The sequence below is a fragment of the Zea mays genome, chromosome 6 (genome assembly GCF_902167145.1).
Source record: "Zea mays cultivar B73 chromosome 6, Zm-B73-REFERENCE-NAM-5.0, whole genome shotgun sequence".
Lineage (NCBI taxonomy): Eukaryota > Viridiplantae > Streptophyta > Magnoliopsida > Poales > Poaceae > Zea > Zea mays.
Genome location: NC_050101.1, coordinates 43,532,341 through 43,547,316, shown reverse-complemented (window position 1 = coordinate 43,547,316; position 14,976 = coordinate 43,532,341). Strand labels below are relative to the sequence as shown.

Below are 14,976 nucleotides of genomic sequence, written 5' to 3'. Positions count from 1 at the left end.
GTGGAAAAGGAAAAAATAATCACGCCAGTGTAAAGAAATTGACGACTGTATTTAGGGAGTTCCTATCAAGTTGCTAAATGTGGAAAGTAAATAGAGTTAGATAGCAACTAATTAAATTATTAAATTTAGTAAGTCTATTTAGAAAACTATTGGAGAAATATTTTTCTTTTTACTTCTTAAATTTAATACTTAGAGAGTTGTTTAGAAAACTATTGAAGCTGCTCTAAGACGGGCATCCAAACAACCATGAGCTGCTGTTAAATTTAATATTTTTCTGTTTACTTCTTAAATAAGGAGATTCTAGCCCCTCTTTTTTTTCTCTCAAACTAGCCCTTAAAGAAATCTAGATCAATTGTAGTTAAACAAGTGCGCGGTTGTTTTTACGTGCAGGATTCAAATACGCAACCAGCTGAAAGGGGAATGCTGGACAAATTCCACCAGACAACGTTCAGGACTTCAGGTCCTGTCAGTTTTCCATAACAGCAAAGTAACAAACAAGAACGCTGAGGCCTTTGCATTTTTCTACGAGGCACATCGCCACCGTGTTCCGAGAGCAGAACACAATTGAAGATCCAATAACGAATTATGTATCACAAAAGCGAATGAATATTACGATACCAATCACGTACAACATATATAGGCAGTCAGGCCAGAAAATAATATTTCGCCAACCTTGTTACTAGCTTCACCTACTACCGACTCCGACTCCCCAGGGGATTTCGGTCTTTGATTGAGGGTTCACTACTAGCAGTATACACGACACAAATAAAATAATAACGGTACTCGTTCCATGCGGTAAATGGTCTCCCAGTTTTTCGTCAACATCCTCCCCACCTTTCCTAGCCATCAGAATCCTACCTCCTCAGGCCCTCAACGATGTATGTAGCATACAGGTCCCTGTGGATGGAAGAACAACACATTGCTGGGCGGTTAGCTTGAAGGTCGAAACGAGGATACGTGTTGAGATGACACAGTTGCGATAAATCAACTTACATAGAGTGCTGTATGGCTTCATAAGCGGCGCTCGCTGGTAGAAAGTCATTCACAGCAACCTCCTTGTTCTCATTCTTCTTGTCTGAATGTCTCGGTTAAAGAAACCATTCAATCTAACAGGAGGCAAGCACTAACATTTACACCGTCTTAAGAGAGTTAAAAACACCTGACAGGTTTTTCTCTTTAAATGACAGAGGCAGTCATGTTCAGGACTCATGTCAGGTTTGGGGAATTTAGCAAAGAAGTGTTTTGTAGACAAGTTAAAAGAACTTATTAAGCATGATCAAAACAGCAATCACTTTATGTAGTACTAGACTCTTGGTTAGCAGGACGAAATACTGATGAATCATAAAAAGGATACAGTCCTCGAAGAAGCGCCTGATTTCAGCCAAGCGGTGAGGTGGGAGCTCCTTGATATCATTGTAATGCCTGTACTCGGGATCATCAGCGCACACTGCAATGATCTTGTCATCTGCCTCTCCCTGATCAATCATCGGCATAAGGCCGATGGCCTTCGCACGTAGGAAACAGCCTGGGATAACAGGCTCCTGCATGCACGGAAGTAACAGTTTACATACATGTTCCCGACTAGGCAACTATAAACAGAAATGGAAAATGACTGGCTCCTACATGCTTGGAAGTAACAGTTTATAGACATGTTCTCGACCATTCCCAGAAATGGAAAATGACAAGATTTGAAAATTAGCTCAACTTATGCCCAAGGATACTCAGATCACTACTGATGTACCATTTTGTGAATCCCAATGATATATATAAAAAAGAAGCATACCTGCATTATAACCAGTACATCCAAAGGATCACTGTCTTCACAAAGCGTGCGAGGAATGAATCCATAGTTGTGAGGGTAAACAACTGATGAATACAGCACACGGTCCACCTGCACATGCACACAGATTGAAACGGAAAGGAGTAAATATTAGAACTGGCAAGAAATATAGCTTCACAATAAGACTTCAGCGGGAGGAAAACAACATTGCTTTACCTTGATCAGTCCAGTTTTCTTGTCAAGTTCATATTTAACCTTGCTGCCCCTTGGTATCTCAATGACCTGGCATAGGAATAGGAGTCGCTTCTATGAGTCTTTCTTAAGCATTTGAGCATGCATCAGAAAGTGCCAAGGAGCAGAGGAACATGGGTGACACAAACAGTTCATGTGTTCACAGGCATTGATTTTAGAGTCCAGGGAGACTTTTTATTTTCCAATAGAACAAAAGACATCATGCTATTAACATGAACATATCACAAGAGGACCAGTCAAGCATGACAGGGTGGCCTTACGCAGTTGAATATGGTTGGAGCACCAGGACCTGCATGAATCCAAGATGAACTTAAGCTCTGGTTGCAAATAGCAGAGATCAACGGCTGACCATTTGTCAAGCTAGAGCGTGTACAATACCTATCTCCAGATCATGCCAAGGGTGTGCAGCAACAGACCTCCTGGACATGGATGACAGTATCCTTTCGTTCAAGGCAGGAACCTTCTGGAAGGTGCCTGTCTCCTTCACGGCTTCTACAGCGGGCGCCATCAAGACAACCTGCCAAGGATTACAATACAAGTTCTCCGGTTAAGTTGATTTGAATTGGTCTTCGAGGAGAAGGAAGAACACACATTGTAACACTCATGACAGAGTCCAACATTGACCACGTGTGGTAACACGGTCCATACCGAAGACATGGTCCACCAGCAATTACACTAGGAAGAGTTGATATGTGTTCCTTTGTCATAAAAAAATATCTCAAACGAATTCAACATTGTTAGGCTGATGCACATGTGCACGAATATAATCGCAGCCTTTAAAATCAGATCTAACGGTGCACAGTATCAGGAGTTCCCTACAAAACAAACCAACCAGGGATGGAAGGGGATTTTTTTTAAAAAAAATACATTAGATCTAACTTTGAAGACTAGGATTCTATATGTGTACTAGATATCATCCCTAATAACTATACAATAAAGGCACATAAACAGACAACAGACACACGCACGCAAAAAAAATAACGTATGGTAAACATTGATGCAGCACCTGCAACGTTACGTATGGCACGGCAGCATATTAAAACATAGTTATTACGCATGATGCAATAACCTGGAGGAGTAGTGGGATGTGAAGTAGCGCGCAGCGCGCGTCGTGTGCTCAGTCTATGGATAATGCAAGTGTATAGAGAGATTTTTCGTGAGGCAAGTTTCCATGGAATAATGGTGTTCATTGCAGAGGACTAATGGTGTTCGTTGCAGAGGACTAGCCGTGTAACGAACACGGCGCCTGTTGGAGGGTGGCCAAGTTGAGATACGGATCCGTGGAGTTCCATACACGGCGTGGGTGGAAAAATGTGGCAGCCAATAAATACTCGACCAAATCAACGGGATGGACTAAAATACGCTCATTATTATTGTACGAATGCAGGGAGGGGAATTGGTGGCAGGGCAGGGCAGGCCAAACCATGCCAGGCAGGCAGGCGTCAGTCGGGATTTGAATCGCGCCCGCGTATTTGTTGACGTGGCGTCGGGACGCGGCAAGGTTAATCGGAGAAGTGAGCGCCGCCGTTGCTGCACACGCACGCGATCTAAATTACTTTTGTTTGTTCAGTTTTTTTTTCTAAAAGGAAAAAAAAGTTATGGCGAGAGATCCACCAGCAAGCTTGTTTCGTTTGAGTTTGGACAGAAGAATCGCTTTCGAAATCGCTGGAGACGTAACAAGGTCCGGAGGGGAGCGTGAGATCGGCCATTTGGAGCGAAAATCAAGTGAAAGTCGCTCCGCGGCTGGTGGAGAGAACGAAAACGAAGAACGGGCAGCAACCGGGAGCAACGGCGCGCGCGCGGGCTGCGCATCCTATCCCTACCACGCCACACCACAGCACACCACATAGAGCGGGAGCGGTCAGGTAATCGGAGAGTCGAAGCGGAACGATACGGGGGCATCGATCTAGCACGCAGCAAGCTGCCTGGGGCCTGGGGGCGGGGCGGCGAGGAACCGGGCTGGAGAAGAAGGAGGAGGGGGACGAAGATGTGGTAACGCACCTGGGTCAGCGGCGGCGGCGGCCAAATCTGGGGAGGCGCCGACGGGGAAAGAAACCCTAGGATGGCACGCGACGACGGAGCCGGGATGGAGTGGGCGGAGCAGTGGTTCGGCTTTGGTTTTAAAGCGGCGGAGCGGAGGACCGACAGAGAGAGAGAGACGGTGTCACGGTGGCATGGTGGAACGGGAATCGGGAACACGGTCGTCCTTCCCGCTTCCTCGCGCTGTGTGGGTTCAGTGGGCCCCTCCTCTCGTCTTTTCCGCGTCTCTAGCTCTAGCCACGCTTCCGTTTCATGTCTACGGGGACACGGTCTACCTAGTAGCTCCTGTAGCCTGTGGGTGCGTTGCTCAGGTAGTAGTACTTACCAGCCAGAGGTGGAAGAAGCCCCCACCACCCGGTGTAATTGCATGCGTACCCCTGCGACGTGCGCGGAGCCGGAGACGCACTACGCACGCAGGGACAGGGGGAGGATGCGAGGAGAGTCGGAAGCCGGAAGGGTGTTTCTGCGATTTCTACTCACAGGGTCAGGCCGTCAGGGTGGGGGCCAGCCGGCGGAGACGCGCGCCTTCTTCGCCAATACGCCTCCACGTGGCGCACACTACCGATCGACTGGTGAGGGTGTCGGTGCGTTTTCTTTTCTTTTTTTTGTTTTTGTAAGAAAACGAGTGATAATAATTAATTGCTGCCTCCGCGCAGGAAGAATATGCGTGGGATGGGATCCGATTCGGGCGGATGCTTGGAGTTGGCTGGCGTAGAAGCGAAGCGACGCCTGCTCTGCTCTGCTCTGCTCTGCTCTGCTCCGCTGCCCCCATCCGTCGGCGGCACCGTCGTCGCGGCGACGGGCGACCAACAGCGAAGCGATTTTGCAAGCCAAGCGTGGTGGTGTCGGTCGCACGTCGTCGGTGGCGCAGGGTAAATGCGACGCAGCGCTCTGACGGGCACGGCGCACTGGCGGGCGCGGGCGCAGGCGTAGCCGGTGGAGGCGCGACCACGACCAGTTGCGTTGCGTGCGGTGAGACCAATGGCTGCGTCACCGTCCCGCTCTCGCCTCACCCGTCGGTGACCAGGCCAGCTCCGACCGACGACCGACGACCGGACGCCCATCCACCACCATCCAGCAGGCACGATGGAGCCTGGTGTACGCGGGCACACACGGCTGATGACTAGACCTCGAGACCGAATGGATCCCTTCCCTTCCCCTGCGTGGCTGGCACGCGTCTCACCGTTGCCCGGTCATTCGGCTAGTGGCGCCAACACACGGCCAAGATTAATTTATTATTTATTAAGCCAACAAGTACAGCCAGCGGAAAACAAAAAAAAAGTCTTCGTCGTCCCTTCCCTCGACGTCATGGCATGCACGACGGCCACACAGGACATACGTACAGTACTCCCTCCGTTCCAAATAACGAGATATTCCGACTTATTAAAAAAAGTCAAAGTATCTAGAACTTTTCATATACTTAATAAAAACATTATGATATCTACCTAGTATTATAGGTAGTAATTTACTATATAAATTTGATTAGATTTACTGAGGAAGTACTATGATGTAGCAGTAGTAACATATAATAAAGGATCCACTGCTAGTGCACTAGTAGAGTATGTTATTTTATTTGTCGGGCCACGGGATCAAACGTAGGCCCAACAAATAAAACATTTCACCAGAGCATCCAATAGTTCTCTAAAAACACTCACTAAACTTATGTTTAGCAAGCTGCTAAATAGTTATTGAAAGTAAAAAATAGCTTGGTCTACTATAGTTTCTAATACTTAGGGAGTAATTCGATTTTGAATCTAGTTTTGGTAGATCTATTCCTGTCGAACCTGTCTAACGACGCGATCGAGAGTAGATCATGTCGAGGGCGGAGGACAAGGCCGTTCGGCGCGACCTGTGTGGGAGCAGTGGTCCGGTAGCGTGGTATATAGGACGGCCGGTGGTCTGACGGCGGAGAAGAAGCTTGTGTCACGTGCGCTAGATCTAGCTGCCTCGCTGCGTGAGAAAGGGGAAAAGATTTAAGAGTGTCACACCCGGCTTTAAGGAACAAAGCCAGGTGCATCTCATACATGCGCCAAGAAGACAACATATATAATAACAGAGTGTATAGAGATAAATATCATTAAACATCAGAGTAATTATTACATAGCGGAAGACTTATTACAAAATAAAAGTATAACCATAAAGCGAACTAAGGATCGACGGCGCCAATGTCGACTGGGAAACGCCACCTAGATCAGATCATACTCCTCGCCTTGTGGCTCCTCTTGAACCACCTGCTCTTCTCCTGTGGGGGGGGTGTGAGACAGCAAGGGTGAGCTCACACATGATCATCGCTCAACAAGTTGTGGGGAATAATGTAACATGAACTCACCAAAGGTGGGAGCTCATGGAGTGTAAGGCTTATCAAAGAGAATGGTTAAAGCTGAGCATTGCTTTTAATGTTGGTCAAACTTTTATTAGCAATTACTAGATGTAAGTAAATACCAAACCTTAATAAATAATAGAACAAAATTAATAATAAACCCATGCATATATGCAAATGACAAAATTGAATTTAAGTTCCATAATTTAATCATCAGAGAGTCCTGAGCTGCTCATGACCGTGAGCTCGGCTAGTATACCAGTTTTACACTCTGCAGAGGTTGTACCCTTTACCCACAAGTCATGTTACCCATCTGCCAAGGGGTCGCGAATCCCATACACCTCTACCTAGGAAGCGCGGCAGGGCAACACTACGAGGCCTTTACAAAGTTCCACTAGCTTCCGAAAACCCGCTACAGTTTATAGGAAGTTCCAATGCAGGGTTCCTGGCTGACTGCCATCGCAGCAAAATCAACCAGGGACCTCCCTACACTGACCACTCCCCTACTGCCCTTGCCCCTTTCGGGTAAGGTAGTCTTCCACTAGCTTTCCTAATTAGTCAGCCAAGGGCGTCCCATTAAACCCTTGTGGTGGCACGTGGTTCTCAAGTTAAGCTCTATGTTCCAATTAACATTAATGAACTTGACATGAACATAAACAGAATAACAAGAATAATTGGAACATATATATAATAAATGATTATCCCAAAACCATGTAAAGCAATAGCAAACTACCCAAGTGATTCAGGGGTAAACAAGGTAATGAGATAAACAATCTAGGGTGACCTATTGGGTCCCATCAAAATTAGCCTATGCATGGATGAGTGATATTAAAGAACATTATTAGGTAAAAAGTGGTCAAGGGCACAACTTGCCTGTCACTTGAGATTCCAGGTACCAACTTGCCTTACAGATGACACGTGCCTCGCGTTAGTCGTAGCAATACAAACAAACATGGTATAGATAAAATTAGCATCACACCAAACATAAGTACAAACTGAATAATAATGATCTACACGTTGCTACGAGACTAACGGAACTTGAACGGATCAAATCGGAGTTAAAACGAAGGAGTTATGAATTTCCTAGGGTTTTATGTATTTTGATATAAGATTAAGTAGGAAATTAATTTTATTATTGTTTTCATGTCAAAACAGTGGTATTAGATGATAAACAATAATATTACAAAATTATAGGAATTGGAATATATAAATTTGGACTTCAAATGAATTTTCTACGAATTAAATAAATTCTAGCAATTGTTTTTATATTAATAATTCATTTTCTAATTCAATTTATCTATTTTTCTCATTCACTGGACTGCGCAACAATTTGCAGAGAAGATAGGGGCTAATCTACAAAACTTCCAGAGACTCAGAGCACTATTGCACTGGACGGCGGGTTGATTCCAGTGTTTGCCAGGGTCTCTTTAACAAATAAGCCAACGAAGGGGTATCCACAGTTTCTGGCCGCATGATCTAAGATCAAGGGCCCAGATTAGAAAATGAAGAGGTATGCATCTAGAGCCCTAGGATTTGATATCAATGCTCTGGATTTTAAAACGCCAGGGTTACCCCTCGCCCTTCCATTCATCGATGAACGGCCACGATGAGCCATGACAGATGCGCCATCCTACATCTGCGCAATCACGATCCAACGGCCATAAATCCTTCCTACCCAAAACTGCCTAGGAGTGGTCCGATCACCAACAAACGGTGACGATAGGATTCAAGCAAAACGTTATTTGACGACCTAATCCTGGGCGTTCATCTAGCATCCAACGGTTACCGCTCGTCTTCAACCCCACGACATCAGGTCTGGCCGACCACACCGTGACTAGTTCCCCGCCATGACCGGCTATCTGGCGCATGCCCATGACCTGGCAGGCGAACACCGGTCGTTCGCCAACCCTAGGACCGCCCAGAGCACAATCGATCCCCCAGCCCAGTAAAAGCCCCAACGCGCACAGCACACTGGTAGGCCTGCGCCACAGAATCCAAACCTAAGGAATGCTATACGTATGGTTGAACAAGCAGGAGCAGTCAGAGGATTCTCACCGGAGGATAGTAGTGTGGTGATGAACCACGCCAGCCGGAGAAGCGCCCAGGTTCCGCACGTGTACACTGCGCCCGGCTATCCCCTGGACGGAGGCAGCTTGTTTTCTTTTTCATTAATGGCTCACGGCGGCGGTGCTGTAAAAGGGGAAACCGCGAGGGCCTGGTGCACGACGCTTTATAGGCCAAGGATCTCGCTTCCGAAGGTTCCAAGCTGGACTCGATCCCCCGTAGTTGTCGTGGTCGTTGCCACAATTCCCGCCGCTCCGTTCGGCGAGGTGGTTGCAAGAAGACGCACAGAGCTGAAGGTCGAAGAAACAGCCAACATGGGGGTCCCACCAGGCGGCGAAACACGGTCGCGAGTGCGTGCGCCTCAGCGACACACAACACGGCCCACCCGACAATGAGTCGTGCGCGGGAGGGGAAATTCAAGTTGGGCCGCGCGGAGGGGTTTTCGGGGTGGGCCAAATGTGAATCTGAGGCCCAGTTAGGGGTTTCATTCCTTTTTCTTTTTTTTATTTCTGTTTTCTTTTCTTTTTTTTTGTTTTGAACCCCAATTTGAACTCAATTATTGTTGTGAATTTGTACCCAAGTATAACGTATAATTCAAGGTCATCAATTTGGAAAGCTAAATTTTATTTTTATGTAGTTTTCTTTTATAAGGCATTCTCTTTCCTCTTATTCTAATCTTGCAAATTAGGGTTAAATTCCGAAATTTGGATATCAATACACTTTTTTTTTCTTTATATTATCACAAAAAAATGCGCACAAAGTGAAGTCCAGCATGATGCATGTATTATTTTTGGTGTCCTTTGTTATTTGTTATTATTTTTTTTGTAAGTGCGATGTCCTCATGAAATAATGAATAGAGATAACACAATATCTATACAGTAATATGATTTCTCTTTCTAGATTTTTTTTCTACAAAGTGGGTGTTACAAATCCTACCCCCCTTAAAAATAATCTCGTCCTCGAGATTTAGGAAGATCTAGGGAAAAGATGGGGGAAATCTATGCGAAGCTCTTCTTCTCTTTCCCAAGTTGCTTCATCTTCGCCATGATGACTCCATTGCACTTTGCACATCTTTATCACCTTATTTCTTGTAACTCGAGTCAATGTGTCAAGAATCTTGATTGGATACTCCGTGTAAGTCAAATCACCCTGAACACTGAGCTCTTCCATTGGTAACTGTTCCTCAGGGACACAGAGACACTTCTTAAGTTGAGACACATGAAATACATTGTGCACATCCGATAGACTTGCATGTAACTCGAGTTGGTATGCCATCTCCCCAACTCGCCTAAAGATCAAGAATGGTCCAATATAGCGTGGTGACAATTTGCCCTTAACTTTGAATCTCCTCATTCCACGAAGTGGTGACACCTTGAGGTAAACATAATCTCCTTCTTCAAATCCCACTGGTCTTCATCTATTATCAGCATAACTCTTTTTCCAGGTTTGAGCTACCCTCAAATTCTCTCGAATTATACAACTTGTTCTTCTCCCTCTTGAATAAGTTCAGGTCCAAAGAACTGTCTTCCTCTAGTCTGATCCAATGTAGAGGAATCCTTCATTTCCTGCCATATAGAGTCTCAAACAGTGACATCTTCAGACTGGCATGTTAACTAGTATATGAGAACTCAGCATAAGGTAGACTCTTGTCCCAACTACTACCATGCTGAAGGGTACAAGCTCTCAACATGTCTTCCAATACTTGATTAGTCCTTTTAGTCTGTCCATCAGTCTGAGAATGGTAGGCCGAACTAAAATTCAACTTCGTATTCATATTCTCATGAAAACTTTTCCAAAATCTTAAGGTAACTGTGATCCTCTATCCGAAACGATCTTCTTCGGTACACCGTGTAGAGACACAATCCGAGCCATATATAACTCTACCAATCGAGATCCTTGTAAGTAGTCTTGACTGGAATGAAACAAACTTTAGTCAATCTCTCTACAATCACCCATATAATCATATCCTTTCTGGGTGCGAGGCAATCCAGTAATGAAATCCATACCGATCTCTTCCCACTTCCACTTAGGTACCTTCGGTGGGTGCAGTAGTCCAGCTGGTCTCTCGTGTTCAGCCTTAACTCTTTGACATACATCGCACATAGCCACATGTGCAGCTACATCTCTCTTCAATCCATACCACCAATACTTCTGCTTCAAATCCTGATACATCTTAGTACTACCAGGATGAATAGAATAATTCGAATCATGGGCCTCCTTTAAAATAGTCTCTCGAAGGCTTTTAATATCAGGAACACACATCCTGTCCTTGAACCATATAGTGCCTTGCTCATCTTCCGTAAATTCCGGAACTCGACCTTCAGAAATCAGATCCTTGATCTCTTTTATTTTAGCATCACCAATTTGTCCCTTGCGGATCTCTTGCTCCAAAGTAGGTTCCACATCAATAGTAACTCCTTCAGTGTGAGCAACTATCCCCAGGTTAAGTCTCCTGAAATCCTCAACAATCTCATCGGGTAGCTGGGCAACAATAGCTGAATGAACATGCTCCTTGCAACTCAAGGCATCTGCAACCAAATTTGCCTTGCCCGGGTGATAGTGAATCCCCAAATCATAGTCCTTAATAAGCTCCAACCAACGGCGTTGCCTAAGGTTGAGATCCTTCTGAGTGAATATATACTTCAGACTCTTATGATCCGTATATACTTGGCACTTGGTCCCCATGATATAATGTCTCCAAATCTTAAGCGCATGCACAACGGCTGCTAGTTCTAAGTCATGCGTGGGGTAGTTCAATCCATGTTTCTGCCACTGACGAGACGCGTAGGCAATCACGTGTCCTTGCATGAGCACACATCTCAAGCCTTGGCCACATGCATCACAATAAATGTCAAATCCTTTTTGCAGATCTGGCTTAACCAACACTCGTAGAGACATCAATCTCTTCTTTAATTGATCAAAGCTATCTTGGCAATTCTCGTCCCACTTAAATTCTCTTCCTTTCTCCAAAAGCGAAGTCATAGGTTTAGCAATCTTAGAAAATCCTTCAATAAATCTCCGATAATAGCCTGCTAATCCCAAGAAACTTCGAATCTCAGTAACTGTAGTGGGTACTCTCCACTCCATTATCTCCTTAACTTTAGCAGGATCCACTGATATTCCTCCATTAGAAATAATATGACCAAGAAATGGCACCTCGCCAATCCAAAACTCGCACTTGCTGAACTTGGCATATAGCTGGTTATCTCGTAGCTTCTGTAGCACCAATCTCAGATGTTCCTCATGGTCGTTATCACTCTGAGAATAAATGAGAATATCGTCGATGAATACCACGACGAATCTGTCCAAATACTCCATAAACACCTTATTCATCAAATTCATAAAACAGGTTGGTGCATTAGTTAGTCCAAATGTCATAACGGTGAACTCATATATACCATATCGGGTCGATAAAATCGTCTTGGGAATATCCGATGGCCTATTCTTCATTTGATGGTAACCCGATCGGAGATCAATCTTCGAGAATACCTTTGCACCTCTCATTTGATCAAATAAATCCTCAATACGGGGTAACGGATACTTGTTCTTCACAGTGACATCGTTAAGGGACCTATAATCCACGCACATCCCTTGCGATCCCTCTTTCTTCTGTACAAATAGAACCGGTGCTCCACAAGGTGAAGAATTCGGACGAATATATCCAGCCTCTTGTAATTCCACTAACTGCTTCTTTAGTCCCTTTAACTCTTCTACAGACATCCTGTATGACTGTTTGAAAGTAGGGGCAGTCTCAGGTAAGGGATCAATGACAAACTCAACTTCCCTATATGGTGGCATCCCTGGTAACTCCTCTAGGAAGACATCCGAAAAATCTCTAACCACACGGATGTTGACACCAACAAACTTCCCATCTACTAAGAATGTCGCTAGTCTGGTGGCGGTAGTTACTGCAATTCCAACTTCAAATCTTTCTCCTTTAGAACTGGTGAGTTCTACGGTTCCCTTAGCACAGTGTATATACTGTCTTTGCCTTTCTTAACCATGACATACCAAGGATCACGTCTGTAGTGCTCTCTTCTAACACTATAGGGGTAGCCCATCTGGGTTAGAAACACAGGGTAAGAAGGAAAGAATGGTAGACAAGGCGTGTAATTACGAGAAATGTTACTGCAGGGGGTTTATTAGCTAAGTAGATTAGTGTGTTATCCACTAAAGCTAATACATTACCTTATGGTGGTACATGCTAAGATGCCCGTCTATACTATTTCAATCAATCAAAGAAGCAAATCAGGCATTGATCATCAGAACAATCAACCAACATTTTTAAAATAGAGAAAATAGTTTTATTTTCGTCTTAGGTTCCCTATCTCTTAAAAAGGATCATAGTGGTAGGATTCCAAGGTGTGAAATCCATCTTGTCTTAGAGTAGAAAAGATAAGATTAACCAGAGTAGAGTAGCAGAAGGTGAGACAAGATCAAGATGAGATAAGTATAGAATGAGTCAGAGTAAGTAGGAGAGGGTTTGTCCATTTCTATCTAGGTTTCGTCCTACAGTCAACATTTCCTCTGATACCACTTCTGTCACACCCGGCTTTAAGGAACAAAGCCAGGTGCATCTCATACATGCGCCAAGAAGACAACATATATAATAACAGAGTGTATAGAGATAAATATCATTAAACATCAGAGTAATTATTACATAGCGGAAGACTTATTACAAAATAAAAGTATAACCATAAAGCGAACTAAGGATCGACGGCGCCAATGTCGACTGGGAAACGCCACCTAGATCAGATCATACTCCTCGCCTTGTGGCTCCTCTTGAACCACCTGCTCTTCTCCTGTGGGGGGGGGGTGTGAGACAGCAAGGGTGAGCTCACACATGATCATCGCTCAACAAGTTGTGGGGAATAATGTGACATGAACTCACCAAAGGTGGGAGCTCATGGAGTGTAAGGCTTATCAAAGAGAATGGTTAAAGCTGAGCATTGCTTTTAATGTTGGTCAAACTTTTATTAGCAATTACTAGATGTAAGTAAATACCAAACCTTAATAAATAATAGAACAAAATTAATAATAAACCCATGCATATATGCAAATGACAAAATTGAATTTAAGTTCCATAATTTAATCATCAGAGAGTCCTGAGCTGCTCATGACCGTGAGCTCGGCTAGTATACCAGTTTTACACTCTGCAGAGGTTGTACCCTTTACCCACAAGTCATGTTACCCATCTGCCAAGGGGTCGCGAATCCCATACACCTCTACCTAGGAAGCGCGGCAGGGCAACACTACGAGGCCTTTACAAAGTTCCACTAGCTTCCGAAAACCCGCTACAGTTTATAGGAAGTTCCAATGCAGGGTTCCTGGCTGACTGCCATCGCAGCAAAATCAACCAGGGACCTCCCTACACTGACCACTCCCCTACTGCCCTTGCCCCTTTCGGGTAAGGTAGTCTTCCACTAGCTTTCCTAATTAGTCAGCCAAGGGCGTCCCATTAAACCCTTGTGGTGGCACGTGGTTCTCAAGTTAAGCTCTATGTTCCAATTAACATTAATGAACTTGACATGAACATAAACAGAATAACAAGAATAATTGGAACATATATATAATAAATGATTATCCCAAAACCATGTAAAGCAATAGCAAACTACCCAAGTGATTCAGGGGTAAACAAGGTAATGAGATAAACAATCTAGGGTGACCTATTGGGTCCCATCAAAATTAGCCTATGCATGGATGAGTGATATTAAAGAACATTATTAGGTAAAAAGTGGTCAAGGGCACAACTTGCCTGTCACTTGAGATTCCAGGTACCAACTTGCCTTACAGATGACACGTGCCTCGCGTTAGTCGTAGCAATACAAACAAACATGGTATAGATAAAATTAGCATCACACCAAACATAAGTACAAACTGAATAATAATGATCTACACGTTGCTACGAGACTAACGGAACTTGAACGGATCAAATCGGAGTTAAAACGAAGGAGTTATGAATTTCCTAGGGTTTTATGTATTTTGATATAAGATTAAGTAGGAAATTAATTTTATTATTGTTTTCATGTCAAAACAGTGGTATTAGATGATAAACAATAATATTACAAAATTATAGGAATTGGAATATATAAATTTGGACTTCAAATGAATTTTCTACGAATTAAATAAATTCTAGCAATTGTTTTTATATTAATAATTCATTTTCTAATTCAATTTATCTATTTTTCTCATTCACTGGACTGCGCAACAATTTGCAGAGAAGATAGGGGCTAATCTACAAAACTTCCAGAGACTCAGAGCACTATTGCACTGGACGGCGGGTTGATTCCAGTGTTTGCCAGGGTCTCTTTAACAAATAAGCCAACGAAGGGGTATCCACAGTTTCTGGCCGCATGATCTAAGATCAAGGGCCCAGATTAGAAAATGAAGAGGTATGCATCTAGAGCCCTAGGATTTGATATCAATGCTCTGGATTTTAAAACGCCAGGGTTACCCCTCGCCCTTCCATTCATCGATGAACGGCCACGATGAGCCATGACAGATGCGCCATCCTACATCT

General features: G+C 44.2%; 1 protein-coding gene across 1 annotated transcript; it reads right to left on the bottom strand.

Annotated features, from left to right (window-relative positions):
* Positions 1 to 589: 589 nt before the first annotated feature.
* Positions 590 to 4,394, bottom strand: LOC100216827 (uncharacterized). The gene is made up of 8 exons (NM_001143222.1): positions 4,034 to 4,394; positions 2,411 to 2,549; positions 2,293 to 2,321; positions 1,997 to 2,062; positions 1,784 to 1,891; positions 1,355 to 1,541; positions 994 to 1,075; positions 590 to 897 (listed from the first exon to the last, which is right to left on the bottom strand). Exons 2-8 carry the CDS (start codon positions 2,538 to 2,540, stop codon positions 855 to 857), a joined length of 645 nt encoding a protein of 214 aa, NP_001136694.1. The 5' UTR covers positions 2,541 to 2,549; positions 4,034 to 4,394; the 3' UTR covers positions 590 to 854.
* Between the last annotated feature and the right edge of the window lie 10,582 nt (positions 4,395 to 14,976).

Bases quoted from the DNA above. Each gene is read 5' to 3' on its own strand.
- LOC100216827 (NM_001143222.1), bottom strand. From the start codon at position 2,540: ATGGCGCCCGCTGTAGAAGCCGTGAAGGAGACAGGCACCTTCCAGAAG. The intron at 1,892-1,996 runs GTAAAGCAATGT...GTGCATGTGCAG, and splicing joins AGAAAACTGGACTGATCAAG to GTGGACCGTGTGCTGTATTC. The intron at 898-993 runs GTAAGTTGATTT...TTCCATCCACAG, and splicing joins GAAGCCATACAGCACTCTAT to GGACCTGTATGCTACATACA.